This window comes from Magnolia sinica, chromosome 17 (genome assembly GCF_029962835.1).
Source record: "Magnolia sinica isolate HGM2019 chromosome 17, MsV1, whole genome shotgun sequence".
In the NCBI taxonomy this organism is placed as follows: domain Eukaryota; kingdom Viridiplantae; phylum Streptophyta; class Magnoliopsida; order Magnoliales; family Magnoliaceae; genus Magnolia; species Magnolia sinica.
In genome coordinates, this window is record NC_080589.1 from 33,324,483 (window position 1) to 33,346,720 (window position 22,238).

At 37.5% G+C, this 22,238-nt stretch overlaps 1 protein-coding gene across 2 annotated transcripts in view; it reads left to right on the forward strand.

Moving 5' to 3' along the window:
* LOC131230274 (uncharacterized) overlaps positions 1–16,836 on the forward strand; it is a 33,300-nt gene extending 16,464 nt beyond the window's left edge. For both annotated transcript variants that reach the window (XM_058226111.1, XM_058226112.1), the window contains exons 2-6: positions 10,109–10,348; positions 12,111–12,222; positions 12,332–12,506; positions 13,691–13,931; positions 16,419–16,836. In XM_058226111.1, the coding sequence (XP_058082094.1) occupies positions 10,109–10,348; positions 12,111–12,222; positions 12,332–12,506; positions 13,691–13,931; positions 16,419–16,720 (1,070 nt within the window). In that variant the 3' untranslated portion in view covers positions 16,721–16,836. The remainder of the gene's footprint in view (positions 1–10,108; positions 10,349–12,110; positions 12,223–12,331; positions 12,507–13,690; positions 13,932–16,418) is intronic.
* Positions 16,837–22,238: the final 5,402 nt, after the last annotated feature.

Consider the following 22,238-nt stretch of genomic DNA (forward strand, 5'->3'; position numbering starts at 1 on the left):
CATCACCATGTTAGAGAGGTAAATGCAAACCATCTTCCAACAACCGACTACGCTATTAGCGAGAAATGAACTATTGACTCAAGAAAATGATGATAGTGAGTTGAGTGGGAGTGACATTAACCCGTTCCATTGTGAAGCTTCGTTGGTTGAGCCGCGATGAGTGGGAATGAGTGATTATTATCATCGAAATAGGGAGTTGGAAGTGAGGGTAGAAGTCCCTAAATATCATGGTAGCATGCGTGGGGACGATTTTCTAGTTGGATTGATGCTATGAAGAGGATCTTTGATTACAAAGATGTGGACGAAGCAAAAAATGTGAAAATAATTGTCACGAAGTTGAAAGGTAGAGCTTCAGTGTGGTGGGAACAAGTTAAACCCACCCAAGAAAGGTGTGGAAAGTCCAATGTGAAAGTATGGGAGAAGATGAAGTCTCTCATTAAGGAGGCTTTTCTACTTATCAACTACGGTCAATCTCTTTTCCAGCGATTACAACATATCCAACAAGGGGATGAGCTTGTAGAGGAGTACATGGAAGAGTTCCATAATATGGTGGCCCGAAACAATTTATCCAAGACTGGAGAGCAGACGGTTACTCATTTCATAGCTGCATTGCAACCACTATTGCAGATTAGTTGGGGATTTAGCAAGTGTTTACTATTGCAGAAGCATGCAAGCAAGCCACTTTAGTTGAAAAGAGGAGTAAAGGCAAGTATGGTCACACAAAAGTTTCTATTCGATCCACTAGTGTTTTAGGTAGTAGTAGTAAGCCTGCAAGGTATTCGAGTCGAGCCAAGAATATCACTCCAGTGTCTGGTTTACAAGTTTTAAACGACGAGACAACATTACAAACAAGTCAGAAAAATATCTGGTGCTATAAGTGCAATAGAATTAGGCATATTTCCTTTGAATGTTGGCAACGACATGTCAATTTGGCTAGTAGCTCCAAAGTAGTTGTGGAAGAACAATCAGTTGACGATGAAGGCGAGAACATAGAGGAAATGTATAGTGCGGATTATGATATTTAAGTGGAGACGAGGGAATATATGGTGATGGTCCAGAAACGTTGGTGATCCAAAAGGGCTCTTCTCACAACAAAGTTGCCTAAGGAAGATGATCGGTTGCAAACTAATATCTTCTACACGAGCTGCACAGTGAATGGGAAAGTTTGTGGGGTGATTGTCGATGGTGGCAGTTGTGAAAATGCCATCTCTGAAGAGGTAGTAGAAAAGCTCTAGTTAAGGACTGAGAGGCATCCGATTCCATATAAACTTGCTTGGTTTAAGCAAAGTAGCAAGCTAAAGGTTTCTCGTTGTTGTTTAGTTTCTTTCACGATTGGTAAAACCTATAATGATAATGTATGGTGTGACATAGTCCAAGCGATGGATGTATGCTACAGTATTGGGTCGACCGTGGCAGTATGATCGGTGGACCATTCGTAATGTTTGGAAAAATACATACACCTTCATTAAAGATAATCAGAAAATAGTATTGAAACCCATGAGAGAGGTCCAAGTGAAACCTGACCATGGGGGATGTCAGCCTTCTGTCCCATGCAAGGTTTGTGGTAGATAGACGACATCAAAAGGTGATTTTTGAACAAGGAGATCTAATGTGGGTCCACATGTGGAAAGAAAGGTTCACGGCAGGCACTTATAACAAGTAGAAGAAAAAAAAAGGCACGTGCAAGATCTTGAAGTGGATTAGCAACAATGCCTATCACATTGAGTTACCACCTAAAGTGAACACTTCTAATGTGTTCAATTTTGTTGACCTTACACCATATAAGGCAATGGATAGCGGATCAGACTCGAGGTTGAGTCCTTTCCAACCCAAGGAGGATGACGAGGACACGAGCAACCTAATATTATTGGATCGGGCTGATTTACTTGCCAATGAGTTTTGGCATGGACTAGAGCACGGAAAATGGCCCAAATACCTTCCATAATTGGCCAAACTTGTAGAACCATCAATGGATCACACATTATGGCACCCGTGGTACACTTTTGGGTCAACAAAAATGTCTTTTGGTGGCATTTTCCTTAAGTTACAAATTTTTGTTTTTTTTCGGACGAATTTTAGTTTATTTTTACTTTGCTTATGTCTCACTTAAGTAGATAAGGGTATTTTTAGTCATTTTTCTTTGAATAAAGATTGTAGGGTTGAGATTGTAACAACCCATAGTTTATGCTTGATGAGAGGCCCAAATTAGTTCTAGGGCTTTTCTTTTGTTTCTTTTTATATGTAAACTCAATATCAGAAAAGTCCAACAACTTTTGGGACATTTTCTTATCTTTTCTACAAGCCTTGGGCTAGGGTTTGTGTAATTGCATGTTTGCACACGTGGAGTGTATGATCTAGGCCATCAGAATTGGTGAGAGCTTCGATTATCTTGGATTGGGTGTGTTTAGGCATGATTTGATCGTAGGGTTTGATACAACTTCGTGTGGTTGGCAATTCTCATTCGTTAGCTACACACACACACCACACACACACACATAGAGGTTAAATAATTAAATAAATGCAACATGTAATATGGTATTTTCCAAGTCATGTGAAATAGCTCTTCCCTTCCTTAAACATATTGTTAATTAATTAATGGTAATAAATATGGGGAAGGAGTTATTTCATGAGACTTCGAAATACCATATTGCATGTTGCATCTATTTTAAATATTTAACCAATGCTATCTCATCTCATCTTCCTTGTCTCATGTATAGTGGGCCCCTTGTAGTGTGCCCCACATGTAGAGTGGGCCATACATGCATGATCAACCTGTGTGTACAGTTGACCAGATCAGGACCGTTAATTCTCTGACCATAAATGGATGTGGCACAAAGAGAGGGTTATAGAGGATGTGTACGGTGGGGCCCGCATGTTCTGGCCACATGTACAGCGGGTCATACATGCAAGATCACCCCACTTGCACAGTGGACAGTGGGCATTGCATGTGCAGTGGGATATAAGTGCACGATGGCCTGGATCCCTAAATCATGTGCTCAAACAATTGATCCAAACAAATGGATGGATGATGCCCAATTTAAGATCCGCACCATTAATTTCATTGGTCTAAATAATGGTTGGATGAAAAATCCAATTTTCCACCCAATTTTGAGCCATCCATTGCATTACTTTGACAGGCTCTGACAATAGATGGAAGATCTCCCAACAAATTCACCTTCCTTTAGATTTTGATTGTCAATTTTATCGGTCCAAACAATTGTTAATTTCCAACCAATTGGACTTGAGAACACACACACACACACACTTGTACAATGAGCCATACATGCACGATCAACATCTTTATACCTTTTTTAATATCATAAGAAGAATGATTTAGTTATGTCTAAGAAAATGATTAAACTCATTCAAGCCAATATTTGATTCTTAGGACATCGCATTAATCAAGAAATGATGAAACTAATTGAAAAGAATTCTAGAATTTGATAATAAATTTGTAGATAAAATCATTAAGAAAAAAAACAACTTCAAAGATTTCTAGCATGCGTAAATTATATATCAGACTTTTATAAGGACTGCTAAAGATAAGCCATCCATTGCATTACTTTGACAGGCTCTGACAATAGATGGAAGATCTCCCAACAAATTCACCTTCCTTTAGATTTTGATTGTCAATTTTATCGGTCCAAACAATTGTTAATTTCCAACCAATTGGACTTGAGAACACACACACACACACACTTGTACAATGAGCCATACATGCACGATCAACATCTTTATACCTTTTTTAATATCATAAGAAGAATGATTTAGTTATGTCTAAGAAAATGATTAAACTCATTCAAGCCAATATTTGATTCTTAGGACATCGCATTAATCAAGAAATGATGAAACTAATTGAAAAGAATTCTAGAATTTGATAATAAATTTGTAGATAAAATCATTAAGAAAAAAAACAACTTCAAAGATTTCTAGCATGCGTAAATTATATATCAGACTTTTATAAGGACTGCTAAAGATAAGCCATCCATTGCATTACTTTGACAGGCTCTGACAATAGATGGAAGATCTCCCAACAAATTCACCTTCCTTTAGATTTTGATTGTCAATTTTATCGGTCCAAACAATTGTTAATTTCCAACCAATTGGACTTGAGAACACACACACACACACACTTGTACAATGAGCCATACATGCACGATCAACATCTTTATACCTTTTTTAATATCATAAGAAGAATGATTTAGTTATGTCTAAGAAAATGATTAAACTCATTCAAGCCAATATTTGATTCTTAGGACATCGCATTAATCAAGAAATGATGAAACTAATTGAAAAGAATTCTAGAATTTGATAATAAATTTGTAGATAAAATCATTAAGAAAAAAAACAACTTCAAAGATTTCTAGCATGCGTAAATTATATATCAGACTTTTATAAGGACTGCTAAAGATAAGCATGTCCTCACAAAGAGGCTATGAAAGAATACTCTTGTATGGAATGAAGAAAATTAACAAAAATGATTGAAGTAGTCAAAAGAATTAAACATCAAATAAAGACTTTCCTTATCTGAGTATTTTCCAGCCTCAATCTTTTAAAATAATTGAAACGGATGCGTCAAACAAGGGATATGGGGGTATCCTAAAAAAAATTAGTAGTAAACTCAAGTAAATTATTATATGATTAAACAGGAAATCTTCTCCATAATTAAATTATTTATAAATTCTAATATTATATTATAAATAAAAAATTTCTTTTAAGAATTGATTGGATGTCTCCCAAAGAAGTCCTTGAGAAAGTTGTTAAAATTTTAGCATTTAAACAAATGCTTGTTCATTGATAAGCTGAACTAGCTATATTTGCTTTTCAAATAGAGTTTATTAAAGGAACTAGCAATTCCCTTGTTGACTTTCTAAATTGTGAATATTTGCATAGTTCTTAGAATGATGACTAGAACTCAGAGCCAGAAAAATAAGCAAATTGTAAGTTCAATCTCTTAAAATTCCTCTAAAGAAATGCCATCATCATCAAAAGAATAAAATGGTAATTAACTCAAAAGAGAAAATTCCCAAGGTTGATAAACGAGGTGAAAAGCCTGATATTCAGGCGAAAAAAGTCAACATCTTGTGAAATTTTTCATTCCTCTTTTCCCTTCCCTTTAGAAGATTCTGATATATCTTATACAGCCTTCCAAGTCTTAAATTTTTTTTTTTTTTTTTTGGTAATAACTAGCACGTTCCTCTTATTACTAGAGGTAAATCTCTTGAATTTTGTAAGAAAATTCTTGAAGACGCTCAGAGTGCCTTAATCCAACACAATTTTAGAGATCCTAATCAGGCCTGGCAGTACAGTTATTCTAAGCTCTATGTATTTAACGTTAATTGTAGAATAATTTGCTTGTGTTTTATTCCAAACTCCAAAGGTAAAATTTATTAATAGTTCTTTATTATTATTATTATTTTATTTTTTTTTAAGTGTGATTTTTTTTGTTAGGTTACCCCTATATTTTTCATTTGAAGTGTCCTTTTCAATTATTTTAAAAGCTTGAGGCTGGGAGATACTCAGACAAGGAAGATTCTTTACTCGTTTTAATTCATTGGATTGCTTCAGTCAATTTAGGAGTATTCTTTTGTAGCCTTCTTGTTAGAATATACTTCTCTTTATTACAGTCTTTATAAAATTCCGATACATAATTTAGGCATCCTAGAAATCTTTGAAGATGTTTTTTTTTTTTCTTTTTCTTTTTCTTTTTTCCTCAATGATTTTGTCTAGAAATCTATTCGCAAATTATAGAACTTCAATTGGTTTTTCCATTCCTTGATTAATGTGATGTCCTAAGAATCAAATATTGGTTTGAAAGAGTTTGATCTTTTTCTTAGATATGACTAAACCACCATTTCTTCTTATGATATTAAAGAAGGTATAAAGATGTTTCCAGTGTTGTTCAATTGTCTTAGAGAATAATACTAACACATCATCTATATATACCATTTCTTCTTATGATATTAAAGAAGGTATAAAGATGTTTCCAGTGTTGTTCAATTGTCTTAGAGAATAATACTAACACATCATCTATGTATACCATAGACCATTGTGTATTTTCGTCAATAATCTTCTGGAATTCAAACAATGCATTTTTAAGGCTAAATGGCTTAGCATTCCATTCGTAATGGCCAAAAGACACAGTAAAACCTGTTTTATATCGACCTTTATCAGCACTTCAAAACTGCCAGACTCTAGATTTCATATCAAATTTGGAAAATGTTTTTGCATTATACATCCGATTTAATAAATCATGCTTATTAGGAATTGGATATCTTAAGAACTATAGAGGTTTATAGTTAATAACCAATCGAGGAACACCTCTTTCCAATTATCCAACATTTTCAACATGAAATGCTAAACATGACCAAGGTGAATTACTTTTTTGAACTTTTAAGCAGATCATAATATCGTTTCTGCCCATTTCAAGGATTCAGTTGTTCTTTTGGACTGGTCATGCTTTTATGTGGATTTTACTTTCATCAATCCCTTCTACATATAGTAATTCAATCATATGCTTTCATTGGTGCTAGAAAGTTGTGCGAAGGTTTGAACATATTCATTTTCAAGTTTTGTATCATTAATTTCTCCTTTTCTTTGGAGGAGTGAGTTGAAGTTCTAGGAAGAAGTTCATCAAATGTGCAGTAGGTAGAATATTTTAATTCATCTGCTTTAGTCTCATATTTATGTTTTCTGGAAACATTTTAGAAGTGGATAGTTGCATATTTTCTTTTAATATTTGAATTGTCAATTTTGTCGGTTGGATGAAGGATTGTTGTTGTTCAGCAGTTAAGACATTAATCTCAGAATCTGAGGATGGTACTTTAAATCTAAAGACAAAGTGTTTGATATTTTTATCTTTTGTTTACACTGATTAGCACAATGTCTAGGTTTTCCACCTTTAAAACATGTGGCTGTCGTGGAGTTCTCCAAAAGGTGATGCTCGTGCCAACCTATTAGACGGGTTAAATATCATATACACGTGAAAGGCTGGAAGTTATCGGTTAGTTGGACCTTAACCTGATGCAGGACATGAAATTAAATATAATATGCAAGAGCTCAAGCTTTAGATTATACCAATTTTAAACAATCACAAAATTCCACATCCTGCACATGATCAAATATTCAAAAAGGGGAATCTATGGGGGTCCAAGCCTACACAATTTTAGGGCTGGATCAAATTAAAATTATAAACCAAACAAACCCAAAGGATTGTTAGAGTCATCCATTTTTACGAAGGATTGTTCCCCAATTCAAGAGATTCACCAAGTTTCAATTTCGGGAAAAATCTAGGGTTTGAAAATTGAGAATAATTAGAATTTGGGACTCTTCGGGTTAGGGATTTAGATTAAAGGGTTTAATTTAAGTCTAAAGAGAAGGAAAATAGAGGAAAATAGAACCTAAGATGAATCACATGTGCTGGATAGCAGATGGCCCTGGGTGCACGTGTGTGTCCAACCATCCGCACGTGTGTGGGGCCCACAAAGTCAGAAACTGACTTCTAGGCTAGGATTGGCCAGGGTAGGATTGCCTCCATGCCAAATTTCGTGTCGATCCAATGTACGGTTTGTGCATAGTACTCCGCCGAAGTTTCAGCCACTCAGATGGGCCAAAATTTGAAATCCGTTTGTGCCCTGCTGTAGAAGAGAACTTGGGTGCGAGAGAGGGTGAATCTGAAGATGGAAAGGATGTAGAGGATGATAGATGTGGGGTGTAACGAGGTGGGGTGATTTGGAACGGGTGTGGCTTCACACCACGGTAGTTAGCTCTTCGAGGAAGGGAGGGTTTCGCACCCCATTGGATTCTTCAACCCAAAGAGAAAGAGAGGAAGAAAACGCAGGAATTTTATTCATAAACTTCATACCAATACCTACATATGTCTCCTTTATTTATAAGAAAACCCTAAACCCCAAAAGACAATTTTACCATTACGCCATGTGCGCACATTAATACCAAAACTTAAAGCAAATAAATACTAAGCAATCAAAACCGTTCATGAAGTTTTAATAACAAAAGTAATCAAAACTAAAAATTCTAGATCATCTAAAGTAGTGGGCCACGATCATGAGATCCGATGGTAGAATTTATGTGATGATCGGGTCCACTCCAAAGCCCCATAATGCAGCCCCTAACCGTGATGCCCTCCAAAGATGTCGTCGATCTAGATCAAAAGTAGGGCCTGCCTCCTCCTTGAATATGTGCGTAGGGTGGGAGGCGTGCGCATGATGTCCCCATGACCTTAACCCATAGTCCAGCCTGTTGTACTTGAGTCCTCACTAAAAGAAAATTTTATAGCACGGCTGCCCTTGATTTTTTAGGGGCCCACAGTGATGTGTATGTGAGAACCACTCCAACCATTAGATGTGTAATTTCATGTTGGGCCCAAAGCCAAAAAAATTAAGTTGACTTATGATTCAAGTGGGCCACACATAGGGAAACAATTGGAAGGGAGATGTACACCCTTAATTCTTATAGGGTCTGCCGTGAGATTATATGAAATCCACTCCATCCATTAGATGCCGCACCAAAAGCTAGGCTTGGGGCCCAAACAGCAGGCCCATACGCGATTCAAGTGGAACACACTAAGGGAAACAGTTTGGAGGGTGGGCTGTTCCCTGTACACTATTTCAAATCGTGTGGTTTGCCTGAATCACGGATGCGGCTGATTTTAGGGCCCTACGTCTAACATGGGGTGACACACCTGATGGTCAGGGCGGATTTAACATTAACGGCACAGTGGGGGCCACTGACCCACCACCCCTTTTCCAAAGTGACATTAAATTACTCCTCTCAAAGAATTTATTAGCATTAATTAATCCTTATATTAGAGAACTAGTTGGACATACCACTTATTGTGTAAGCATCTCTCTCTCTCTCTCTCTCTCTCTCTCTGCGCACATGTGTGCATGGAAATGTCCAGTCTCAACCAAAAATAGAAGGTCAATCACATAAAGTTGTGGCCATGAAATTGAAGAATGAAGGCAATAGACAATTGAGTTCGGAGTGGGCAAAGGGATAACACTTCCGATGATCGTGACTTTTCAGAGCATGTGGTTTTCCCTCAGCTTTTAGATCAAATGGCGTCTGTTTGACACTGCTTTCCCATTTCCAGGATCTTTCTGAAAGACAATGATCTGTTTGATAAACAACATCATTAACAACTTAAATATTCAAAAGCCTTGTTTCCTCCTTAACACCATGACTTCTTCATAGTGGTTCTGTTCCATGTCTCATTTCATTACATATCATGCACATCCCAATTCCATTCATTTTTGTATCCCTATGGTGTCACTGACATAGCGCTAAGATTTTTGAAGAAAACAGGATTATTGGCATAATAGATGTTAATGCCAAATGGCACATTTGTGGGCATGAATTGAGGAACACCTTTGACTGGAAAATTATTTTTTTAAGGGTTTATTCGGGTGCTCAATTGGAATGAATTGCAATAACTCAATTCAATAATGAAGAGTTCACCAATGTGGGGCTAGCCTCACACCATTCACAATGAGGGACAAGTACCAAATGAACAATACAATCATTTCAGGTGCAGCTTAAAATGCATGGAATTGCAATTATGGGTCTGGCATCAAGATGAATTTAATGGCTTTATCCCCACTTTGGTCATTTCCTCATCATTGGATTGGGTTATTGCAATTGAATTCAGTTGAGACCCAAAATCCTTCCCAAAGCAGCTAGAAAATATTGAAGATCGTATTGGAATCTGCCCCAATTATTTGTTATAAGGCTTAAATGATGATGATTGTATTGGGATCTGGCATCAGCGGTTGAGCTGGGTAGTTGAAGGCAAGAACCTCTTATTGTACATTTGTACCTTAAGAGTTGATATGCGTTGTAATATCCATTTGTGTTATATCTATTATCTTGTGACTATGTAATGAAAAATTAATATGTTAAAGCATTGTTTTAGTCTTTATGAAAGAATTTCTCAACAAAATACCTACAATGTTGGAGGAACTCAGAAGGCTACCCTTGTTTAATCAAATCTCTCCCAACGTATCTTGCATGATATAGTCTAGTTCCTCTGGAAGATCTCTCAGCAAGTTCTGCCAGGAAGTGACTTGAACCTGGTCTTTTGTGTTTACAGGGATAAATAATTTCTCTCATACCCCCCCAAAAGAATGGTTTCAGACTGATGCTGTTCTTCGTGTGAGTTTAGGAAATTTCTTATTTTTCACAATATTTGCCCTCATGATGATTGGCATCAAGGATCAGAATGACAAACGTGATTCTTGGCATCACGGAGGATGGATTGCAAAAATTGCTGTGTGGGCGTTGCTCATCATTCTCATGTTTTTCCTTCCAAATGTGGTCGTCACTATCTATGGTAAGCTTCATCTAAGGAAATTGGTTAAGAGATTTTAAAAGAACAATAAAAAAAATATTCAGAAAGATATTTAATTTGATTGTTTTCATTTTATGGGTTTCTCAAATCATTTTGGACCATTTCTCTATCTTATGTCTGTCATCCTTTTAATATCCTCACCATCGTTCATGATTATCAGTCACAAGAGTTTGCGAAGTCCACTTGCAAAACAAAAATAAAGAAAAGACTTGCTATGCCCACATGAACCTCTTCATGCTTCTACAGGTTCCTGAGGCCTGGCCCTGACAATATGCCTAGATTTTGAGCATGAGCCCGGCCCTTAGGCCAACTTTAGGGGCCGAAGCCCTGGCCCTACGAGGCTACACCACCTGGGCAGGGCCACACCATCCAGCCTATTGCCAACCCTATTAGCTACTTCAAAAGGGGTTCCGTAGTGAACCTTTTATTTTAATAGAACAGGAGAAAGGTGTGGATCACTGAATCATTCCAAATACCCTTTGTTACTGAATGATACCAATGACATTGCAGGTTCATTTAGAATTTAGTATAATTGAGGGTGGCATTAGTAAAAGAAAGTCTTCCTGGATTCTTTCAAAGATTTGTAGGCTTTGGATGCCACCTAAAAATGGGTAAATCATTTTTTCCATGCCACGCACAACAGGTGGTGTCAATGCTTGTTGGAACATACAGCAACATATAAGATTGTGTCCAGGACCGTGATCCACCTGTTTCTCCAACAGGCCTGATTTGTTAGGAGGCGATTTCTTGTGATGGTGCATCTTGGGAAAGGTTTGGATGTCACACATCTGAACATGAGTGGGAGGCGATAAATAACCAGCTCCCCCAAGCGTTTTATTCTTTTGGAGAACAGGGCCACGGGAATGCCTTCCCAACACCACACACACACACACACACAAATAAAAAAATTATCTCCACAAATTCCAGAGACATGATTCCTCAGGAGACTGCCCTTTACTAAAAGGACCATAGAGTGCTAGGATGACTCTAAGCTCAACAACTATTCACATCCTTTTTTTATTTTTTATTTAATTCTTTTGGTTTAGGCAGGGAGCAAAGGGCTTTTATTCTGTCATGTTTCCCCTCTTTGTAGCGTGCGCAACATAAAAACTCTTTGGGGCTCACTATGATTTTTGTATGACATCCAATCTGTAAATCACTTGAGCCAGCTAATTTTATGAGGTGCCCAAAAGTCATAGCGATCCAAAACTCAAGTGAGTTACACCATAGGAAAAAGCGGGAATGGAGACGTCCACCGTAGAGACATTCCTGCTGCTCACTGTGATGTTCATATGGCATCCTACCCATTCATAAGTTGATTACACTAGGATGAAGGGACAAACTAAATATCTGCCCCATCCAAAACTTTGATGGGTCCCAGGAAGGTTTCAATGGTGTGTGCATCCTAGAAAACTGTTCTCTATGTTGTGGCCCACATGAGTTTTTTATATGCCTGATTTTTTAGTATAAAGCCATTATGTGATCTTTCAAAAATGATGAACAGATTGGATTTTAGACACGTCACAGTGGGCCTGTAGAGATTTAGGTTCCACCCGCTGCCTCCTTGCAATTAAATGCAGGAGCAGAGGACGCATGTCTGTATAGTACAGCAAACTGCCCCATAGCGAATTTCCGTAGCATTACTCAGATCCTAACTGGCACGGAGTTTTAGAGCATTAGAATCTCACCAAAAACTTGGGATTGCTGACTGTGATAGCCTGGTCTTTACAATTTATCCTTGCAGAAACGATGTCGAAATTCGGGTCTGGATTATTTTTACTGGTCCAAGTGATCATACTACTAGACTTCACGCATTCTTGGAATGACGCATGGGTTGAGAAAGACGAGCGGAAATGGTATGGACAAGCTTGTTATGTGGCTGGTCCATTGGTTGCTTTTTTGTTTGTCTGAGCATGACTATGGTCTCTGTTTTTTAGTACCTGGGATTCTTACTCTGTATTGCAGGTATATTGCTTTACTTTCAGTATCAGTGGCGTGCTATATTGCAACTTACGCTATCTCGGCAGTGCTCTTCATCTGGTTCAATCCTTCAGGCCATGACTGCAGCCTCAATGTCTTCTTCATCGTCATGACCATGGTTCTTGCATTTGCATTGGCAATTATTGCATTGCATCCACAGGTAAGGAAAACATTGGACTGATTTAAAAAAATCATAGTATCATGAGACGGTTTTTAAAAAGGGTAGAGTAATAAACCTTTTGCTCAACTCATTGACTTAGGTTTGTAGATTGAGAAAGCCAATTCAATCAGAAATCAAGAAAATATTAATGTCATGGTGATTGGGAACTAAAACTGGAGAAATCTTGTAAGGATATTCTTGTGATGAAATTCAAGGCACACTTGTGCGAGATACAGGCCATGCATCAGGTTGGGGCTGCTGGGCTAATGTGAACATGCTCTGGATATTAAAATCAGGCCAGTCCACTTATCAGATGGTGAATGCCTATGAAAAAAATGGGCAGTTGGAAAAAAAATGACCGTCAATATTCATTGTAAGCATTTGGCCAACCTGATTAGGGGACCAACCTGATTCTTAGGCCACGGCATGTCTGTGGTGGGCCCTACAAGATGACTGGCCTGGATCTTGCACAATTGCCGTGTATCCCCTCTTTAATTTGCCTCCACCTGAATGTTCTTATCAGTTCTGAAACTTGAGAAGGTCTTTTTTTAAGTTCAGTCTGTTTTGTGAGATTGAAGTTCTCGAGATAGATAATTAGAAGCTGATTTCAGCGGAAACTTGAAAGTTTAGGAGTAAAGGGCTGTGACTATCCACCTTTGACAAGTTTATTGTTGTTAAGGGCCTCTTTGCATTTGGGTTCGAGTGGGAAATGGGAATTCCATTAGGCAGTTTCCCGTTCCTTCACCTTTTTCTCTCCAAATCATAAATGGGACAAAAAGAAGTCACACCTGTTATTAATATGCCATGCACTTGGATGGAGAGCATCAGGCTCGCTGCAAATTGGGGAACTTCCACACAGGCCCTAAAGTAGTTGATATTGGCCTTTTCCAAGAATTTCTTGAAATTTGGAACATTTCTATAACTTCTCATGTGCAGGGTGTGTATTGTTGCACCAGTATCATGAAATTTCATCATATCTTGCACCAAATTGTGTTGATTAATCATGAGGTGTCATGAAATTTCATGATATTCAGTGCAGCCAAACTCACCCTTAGAAAGAGATGAATTTTCAAATATCTGCTTTACTGTTTAGAACGCTTCTTCATTGTTCAAGCACCACATACACTTTCTTGCAATGAGAGAACTTGGAAGAAAATAACTCAAAAAGGTATTGGCATGAACAGGTGAACGGAAGCCTGTTGCCTGCTTCTGTGATTTCTGTGTACTGTGCGTACCTTTGCTACAGTGGACTCTCCAGCGAACCTAGAGATTATGCATGCAATGGTCTCCATAAGCATGCTCAAGGAGTCTCCACAGGCACCCTTATTCTCGGAATGCTCACTACAGTTCTCTCGGTCCTATACTCTGCTATTCGCGCTGGATCATCAACGACCTTTCTCTCACCCCCATCCTCACCCAAGTCAGGTATTTTGAACTACATAAGAGCTAGTTTGGATGCAAGATTTTTGAAAACTGGAGCTCTACAAAATTCCAGTTTCCTTAAAAATCTTCGCTCTCTGTTTTGTTTCGCTCTTTTCATCTCTAATATATATCAAGTGACTTCTCAAAAAAATAAAAATAAAATCTTATATAGAATAATCTTGGTGGCATAAAAGTCTTGTTTTGGTCCATTTCGGTGTTTCAATCGAAGTTCAATTTTCTTAAACTCTTTTTCAATTATTTGTTTGGACGACTATTCAAAGATCAAGATTTGACATAATTGGCTATTTAAAACCCAACTTTGTATTTCTAAATGTGGATAAAATGCAAGGTAATAAGGAGATACCATGTGATGGTCATTTTGAGAGTATGTATGCTATGCTTGAGTTGCTTTGAGAGTTCATACAGTATGATTGGTATCAGTTTGTAGTAGGGCTGCCATGTTGCCTCATAGAGCTTCTGGGCATGGGGCTGATCAAGTTTAGGTCTTGCCATGTCCAGGTCTGGGTGTCGTTTTGTAGTACCTGGAAAGATCTGATCAAGTTCAGGTACTCATTTGGTCATTGGATCTTGGTCTCCAGTTCAGTTAGAGTCAAACAAGCCATTTATGTGGTCGGCCACCTGAATGGATGGCTTACATCACACATGCATGTGCCACTTTGACACATGCACGGTGTAAACAGGCTCTCTTACATCCGTGCAACAAACCTCATTCTGTTGCTAGAATCACTAATATATATTTAATATAGTTAATGTTACTATTAGAATTAATTGGACTCGACCCAGACCCTACCCGATCTGATTTTAACTGGCTCCGAGATGCTGGACCTGCCCCATTCCTACAAGACCTGTTTTCTAACTGGTCCAAAATGGATGACGGTACCCGGCGCAATTTCTAAACAAATCCAAGAAGTTGGACCTGTGCCAGTTAAAATCGGCTCGGATGCAACTAGCAGCCATTGACAGCCCTTGTTTGCACTCGCCCATGGTTGAGTAATTCCCGTCAACCCCAACCCTGCTTAGGTCCATGTACACCAAAAACTTCCGTATTGGAAGGTTACAACTATTAAAATTTTGGCCTTTCTCCGCTCAATGTACGATGCTTTTATTTTCTTTCTTAGCTGCTTATTTGTTAGCAACCAATTGAAGGGTTGGGATTTTCTCGGATGGGGGATATTTGGGGGATATAGAGCATGCACATTGTGACCAAAACATCAACTGTTTGGATTATTGGACCATTTCCAAAAACTCTCCTCGATGGAACAATAGTAGCATTTCAATTTTCGTTTTGCAAATAGATTTTTAAGAAGACAAATGCAGCAACAGCTCACATTCAGCTGAGAAAAGGCCTACGGTTGGTGGGTATGATCTTACAATTTTGGGAGAAATTCTGGTCAGTCCATCCACAATGGGTCCCAACTGACCAACACTATGGATCATTGAACATGACCCCACTTGCGTAAGTGAAATATCAATTATACTTGAGTATAATATGATTCCTGAAGCTTGAACCTGAGGATGATAGTTCACCACCTTTTTTAAGTTGGAGCACACCATATACCTCACATACATTGAAGTCATAGAGACCATCAAAGATGGAGCATAGACCAAAGCACTGATCGGATGTCGTAATCAGTGTCACAAATATCACCTAGAGTTTGAAATCTTGTGATATTTTGAAGGAAAATCCATTAAACAATATTATCGTGATTATAGGCAGTTATCACGATTTATTGCGAAATTATTGTGATATTTGCAAAATAATTATCTAAAAGTTTAAATAAATTGATTTTTACCTGAATTTAAAATTTTAAAGTATTAATTTATAATAAATATTTTTAATATTTTATTTTCAGCGAGATTTTCCTGATGTTGTTGCCAGGAAAAGCATCAAAATCTGAAAATCTCCTGAGAAATTCATATGCCAAGAATGAGAAATGGCACTATGGTCGTAACAGTTACTTTACTAGTTGAATTAAGACCACCTATAATTTTATTCATGACATTCATTTGCTAGCCAATGTTCACCAGGTGCTGAAAAAACTCCCCAATGGTACAATCCTAACCATCTGAATTTTGGCATGCAAATGGGTAGCTGAATTTTGGCATGGGAGAAATCTGTGAATCAATGTTGGGACTCTTCATATATAGCCTTTCAGTTCATTGCCCATCCATCTAAGTCCCATCAGATGAGCAATCTGGATCACTGAAAGGTGGGCCCATCTGTATAAGATGCTGGCCCTAATGGGTGGTTAATTCAGCAAAGAACTTTATAATGCCTTTACAAATAATCTTTTATTATTGCTCTCTCTCTCTCTCTCTCTCTCTCTCTCTCTCTATATATATATATATATAAAACAATGTCTTGGATACAGCTTTGCCTGCTGATTTACAAAGCAGCCTGGTTTCCCATACTCTGTACTGCAGCCTGCCATGTTAGTGTTACATGTCAGTCCCTCTTGTGTTTTGCAGGTGGAAAGAAACCTCTGCTTGATTCGGACGAATTGGAGGGAGGAAAAGAAGATAAGAAAGAAAGCGAAGGACAGCCCATTAGTTACTCGTACACATTTTTCCACCTGATATTCGCGCTTGCGAGCATGTACTCAGCCATGCTTCTCACGGGATGGTGCAGCTCGAATTCAGGTAGCTCGGAGCTGATCGACGTTGGTTGGACTACAGTGTGGGTCCGGATCTGCACGGAGTGGATCACTGCAGGGCTGTACGTGTGGTCGCTCATTGCCCCTCTGATCTTGCGTGACCGTGAGTTTGCATAGAACTTTTATGTACCAGACTTTGGTGGATTGTAAATGTATATATCATATGGATTGGATGTATGTTAGTATATGCAGACTCTATTGTTGAGTTGAAGCTGTGGTAAAAAGAAGAAGACGAGAAAAACTAGTAAATTCATTTCAGTAGCGTCCAGTGCATGGGATCTTGAATGGTTCTGATCGGAGCACAGAAGACTCATGTCTTAGGGTGTTGAGGTGGACTCAGCTCTTTTTCCATGGTGATGATCTGATAGCCAATTCCAAAAGAACTATAACAGAAATCTCTAGCTATCCGGTGGTGGGTCATTTTAAAACTTGAAAGGCAAGTGGGCTGGCTATAGTGATTGCAACAAAAGTTTAATCCAGGAGAGTGTATCTGTTACACTTGGACGGCCTATTTAGATTCTTCCCCGGTCTTGTTGGACTGAGTCATGGTGTCTTGTCAAGCATTGTTAGTAACGTGAGCGGCACCTTACTAAGAATTGGGGAATGAAATTCTTGAAACCTTCTTGGGCTCCACCTTAATGTTCATATGCCATCCAACCCGTTTATAATGTCATTCCCACTGAGATGATCTGAAAACACACACGCAAAAATAAAAGAAAATAAAAGCCTGATACAATACTTTTTGTGGCCATTGTGAATGTTTCAATGGTGGTTGTTCAATCCCCACTGTTTCCTTGCATGGGCCCCACTTGAGTCTTCGATCCATCTCATTTTTTAGTTGCATGTCCTAAAATGAGCTTGCAAAATGGATGGACGAAGTGGATTTCTCACAAACATTGCGATTGGGCCCACTAGCTTCCCGCTGCAGGAACTTCACGTGAAAGGCTTTAGGAGGAAATGGGCGGTCCTATGAGAGAGGCTCTATGGAACGGAACCCCACCATGATACGTGTGTTTTATCCAAGCCTTTCCATCCATTTTGAAAGATCAGCTTAAAACATGAGCCCAAAAAGGAGGCAGATTGAAGGCTCTAGTGGATCACACCGCAGGAAACAATGATGATCAAATGCTTAGCGTTGGAATGCTCAATGGGGCTACAGAAGCTGATATTTATGTTTTCCCTACGTACGTCAAGGTATATGAGACCTTACGAACATGTTGGACGGCAATAAACATTAAACATCACGGTGGGCCCCACAGGTCTATGAGACCTTATGAACATGTTGGACGGCAATAGGCCCTAGGAAGGCTTCAACGTTGTGGGTCATTTTCACCACCTCTTCTTGTGATGTGATCCACTTGGAGCCTTCGTTCTGCATCCTTTTAAATGATCTTTTAAAATGGCTGGACAGACAGCTTGAATAAAACACATATATGACGGTGGGCCCTTCGATCTGCATCCTGACAGGAACATCTGTCTCTAAGTAACCAATCTGCGCCGGTCCCTTAATACGGTCGAAACAATTTAAACGACCGAACATGTGTTCAATATGTGTGAGATAACACACGAGGTGAGTCACCTTCTACAGTATACTTTGTGAAGATGAGATACACATGAAGAGATATTTTCACAAAGTCACTTTAGTATTCCACGATCATTCTCTTCTAATTTGAATGATTCGGTGTTGGGTCCTTGTCTCCCAGGAGTTTCAACATAAAGGTGGTGAAATTCCACTAGGCCTGGGCGCGTGAGTGTGCAGTGGGTGTAGGGTACTGTGTATGTGGTTTAAAAAAAAATTAAAAAAATTTAAAAAAAAATTATGCACTTGGCAGAGCCATTGCTAAGTTTAGGGCATTAATTTCGTTGGTACTTCAAAGCAGTTTTCATTAGAACTTGCATATTGTATTGTAGACCAGGTGGTCAAATTTAATAATTACATGTTTAAAGAATAACTAATGCAATTGTCAAATTACATGGAAATCACTATATTATTTGTCCAACTAAGTTGCATAGGGTCCTTACTCATGCCTTGGTGGTAGACTCACAAGAGTTTCAACATGAGCTCCTGGGTTCGACTACCCATTGCAGTGAAATCCCACTGTGGTGTGAGCTCGTGAGTGTGTGTGGGTCTCACTGTAATTTTGTTGAAGTTGTGCCTTGAAAACCAATGGAGGTTATTTACTATTTGCGATATTGATGATCTTATCCATAGATTATGATGCAATGTCATAGTTAATATGAGTGAATACCTTTAAATCATATGTGAAGATGGGTAAAAGGACAGAGATTCCTCCAATTATCATTGAAAACTTGAGATTGGAATCAATGGTCACTAGCTAGATTAAGAGGTAGAGTTGTGGTTACTATTATTGTCATTATATAGTCATCATGTGTTAGAAGACTAATGACAAATCAGGATAAAAGTTCTCTACCATTAGGCTCAAAGATGAGTAAGTGCCTTTGCGATCAATTCAAGTCTCTAATCCAAGAGACCCATCATACCTGGACTGTGTTTGGCTTGATGATATAGTAGATTTGATCATATTTAGACTTGAGTATATATTAGGAGTTCAAAGTCTTGATTATATGTGCTTTGACTTGCTTTATAAAGTCACTATGTGACCATTAAAAGTGCATTTAGTTGAACGTTTCGATCAAGATCTGGTTGAGGGCTCACATGGACCATTAAGGGATTTACTAGTATAGTCAGGACTATGTTATGATTGATATCTCTAGGAAATCTTCCATCAAATAATTTTTTTGCTATGTGGAGTACTAAAAAGGTTTTAAAAGATTTTACAAATGTTTTCAATCATTAAATTTTTGTTTTAACTGTTAAATGGTTTTAATTGGACTTAATGATACTTTAATGTATTGAATCTAGGGTCCACTGCTTTATTTGCATAAGAATTGGAATAATGGTAGGTGGTCATGACACTAAAAGAATTGGATGAGATATTATGTGCATGGTTGAGACAATATTATGGCTTTTCAATGTAATAGGGCATATCAAAGACCGTAAGTTGTAGATACTATAATTAGGGCCTGTTTGGATTGGCGGTTGCGGGTGTATAGTAATGTATTACATACCTTGATGTGACATGTCCTTTATTTGTCTTCGAGTGGGCAATTGACGCATTCCACGCGCGCGAATACTGCGTTGGGCCAAAATTTAAACTCGATTGTAAAGTACTCGGTGACGGCTACGCAGCGTACTGTCCTGTCTCTTCGCTGCATTGTATTAAAGTGGGAGAGACTTTGAAAACGTAGCATATGGAAGATAGATGTGGGGAGAACGGGCGATTCTATACACCGTCTTCTCCGTAGATCATCTCCTTTAGTTTGCATGTCAGAGATGAACTGAGAAGAGGCCCTTTCTTAGACAGATTTCAACATACAGTTGCTCGAGTACCTTCCTGCTACCTTCCTCGTTGCAAACCGGGTGTCCATGCTTCTCATTCCTATTGTGGAAAGCACTTACTTCAGGTATGATCATCCCTCATTTGAAAATCGGTTTGGCTATATCCAACGACCTTTAACCATGAGCGGATTCTATCTTTATATGGTCAGGCGTATACACCCCGACTGGCTACACCCTATTTCCCATCTTTATGCGTATACGGGCGATGACAGGGCAATCTTCTCTTGTCGAATCCAATATCGAATTTGACAATAAATCGCTGAACAGTGGAAGACTAGAAAGGATGGGTGCATAATACTTATCTATTTTTAGAATGCCAGGTATAGAAGGTGTGTATACCGACGAAGATTTCGATAGTTGGAATGCAATGGATTACAGAAAACCCTTCTCTAATTTTTCAAAACCATTCCTTCATTTGTTGTCTTCAAACCTTTCTGTTTTTGGTAAGTTTACATATCTCGTTAGGAACCGCACAGTCTGGGTTGATCTCAAATAGAGGTATTACTCTATTAACAAATTCTCTCCTAAAATCTGGAATACCTGATTGAGGAACCAAGTGTTTTTATGTACTATTTTTTTTTTTTTTTTTTTACTTTCTGAAAATATTCTTAATGTCATGTGAGCAGGTATGATGTATGAAACTGTTTAGCAGCAAGTAAAAAATTAATGATCTCAAAAAGCAGCTGATTGAAGAAACAAGTACTTTCTTTGTTATTTTTAACTCTTTATACATTTTTAAATTCTGCTATTTACAAGTTTGATGTATCAATCTAAGGTTAAAGGTTAAAAAATCTCTTCCCATAATTTTATTGTGAATTCTGTTGTTACATCTTCTAATTCTGATGTTTCACGGTTATTAAAAAATTCATGTTTCAAATCTTGAACAACTGATTCATGTACCAACTGTTTTATTATGTACTCTTTTTTACATACTATACATGTTTTTAATGTCATGTGAACAGGTATAAAGTATCAATTTGTTCAGCAGCAAGTAAATAATTGATGAAATTAACAAAATAACTGATAGAAGAAATAAGTGGTTTAGGTATTATTAGTAACTCCCTGTACATTTACTGTTTCTACTCTTTACATGTTTGACGTATCAATCTGAGGTTGAGGGATTGAAAAATTCTGCGGTTGAATCTGTTGTACATCTTCTAATCCTGTTGTTATCTGAACTTAAAAAAATTCTCTATTAAAATCTTCATTAGCTGATTAAGGAAGTAAGTGATTTATGTATTCTTTGTAACTTTGTGTACATTTTGTTAATGTGATGTTAACAGTTTTGATATATCAATCTATTCAGCAGCAAGTAAAAAATTGAAAGAGGATAAAAAAAATAACTGATAAGCCTGAAACATGTGGTTTAGGTGTCATCATGAACTCTCTATACATCTGTTTTTTCTGCTGTTTACATGTTTCACGTATCAATCTGAGGTTGAACGATAAAAAATTTCTGTTGTATATTCTGTTGTTAATTCTACTGTACATCTTATAATTTTGTTGTTATCTGATGTTAAAAAATTCTCTTCTAATGTCTTCATTAACTGATTGAAGAACCAAGTGATTTATGTATTCTTTGTAACTTTGTGTACATCTTGTTAATGTGATGTTAACAGTTTTGATGTATCAATTTCTATAGCAGCAGGTAAAAAAATTGTCTTTGGATAACATAACTCATATAAGAAACAAGAGTTTTATTTGTTATTTGTAACTTTCTGTACATCTTCTAATTCTGCTATTATCAGTTTTATTGTATCAATCTGTTCACTGTGGTTTCAATATTTCCTAGTGAGAACCAACATGTTTTTTCAATTATTATTTAATCTAAAAAAAATTGCTACAATCAACAAGTGTTTTATCAGTTATTTTTAACTTTCCCAACATATTCTAATTCTGATGTTCATACATCATACCTGTATGTATTCATTTTAACTTTTTGTACATCTTCAATGTTGAAGGAACTAGTGTTTTCAGACTGTTAATGCTTGTTAGCAGTAGAGTATAATTCCGAAATTTTTGTCAGCAACTTGAACATTTTACTTGATTCACCAAGGCATAAAGGATTTCAATCTCTAATTGTAACTATTTGCTGTAGTATTTTTACATGTTTATATACAAGTAAAATTTACAATTTCTTCTAATTGTCATTTAGATCATTTTTTGAATTCCCTTTAAATTACAATGGCTTCTGAAAGTGCAGAAAGTTCCGAA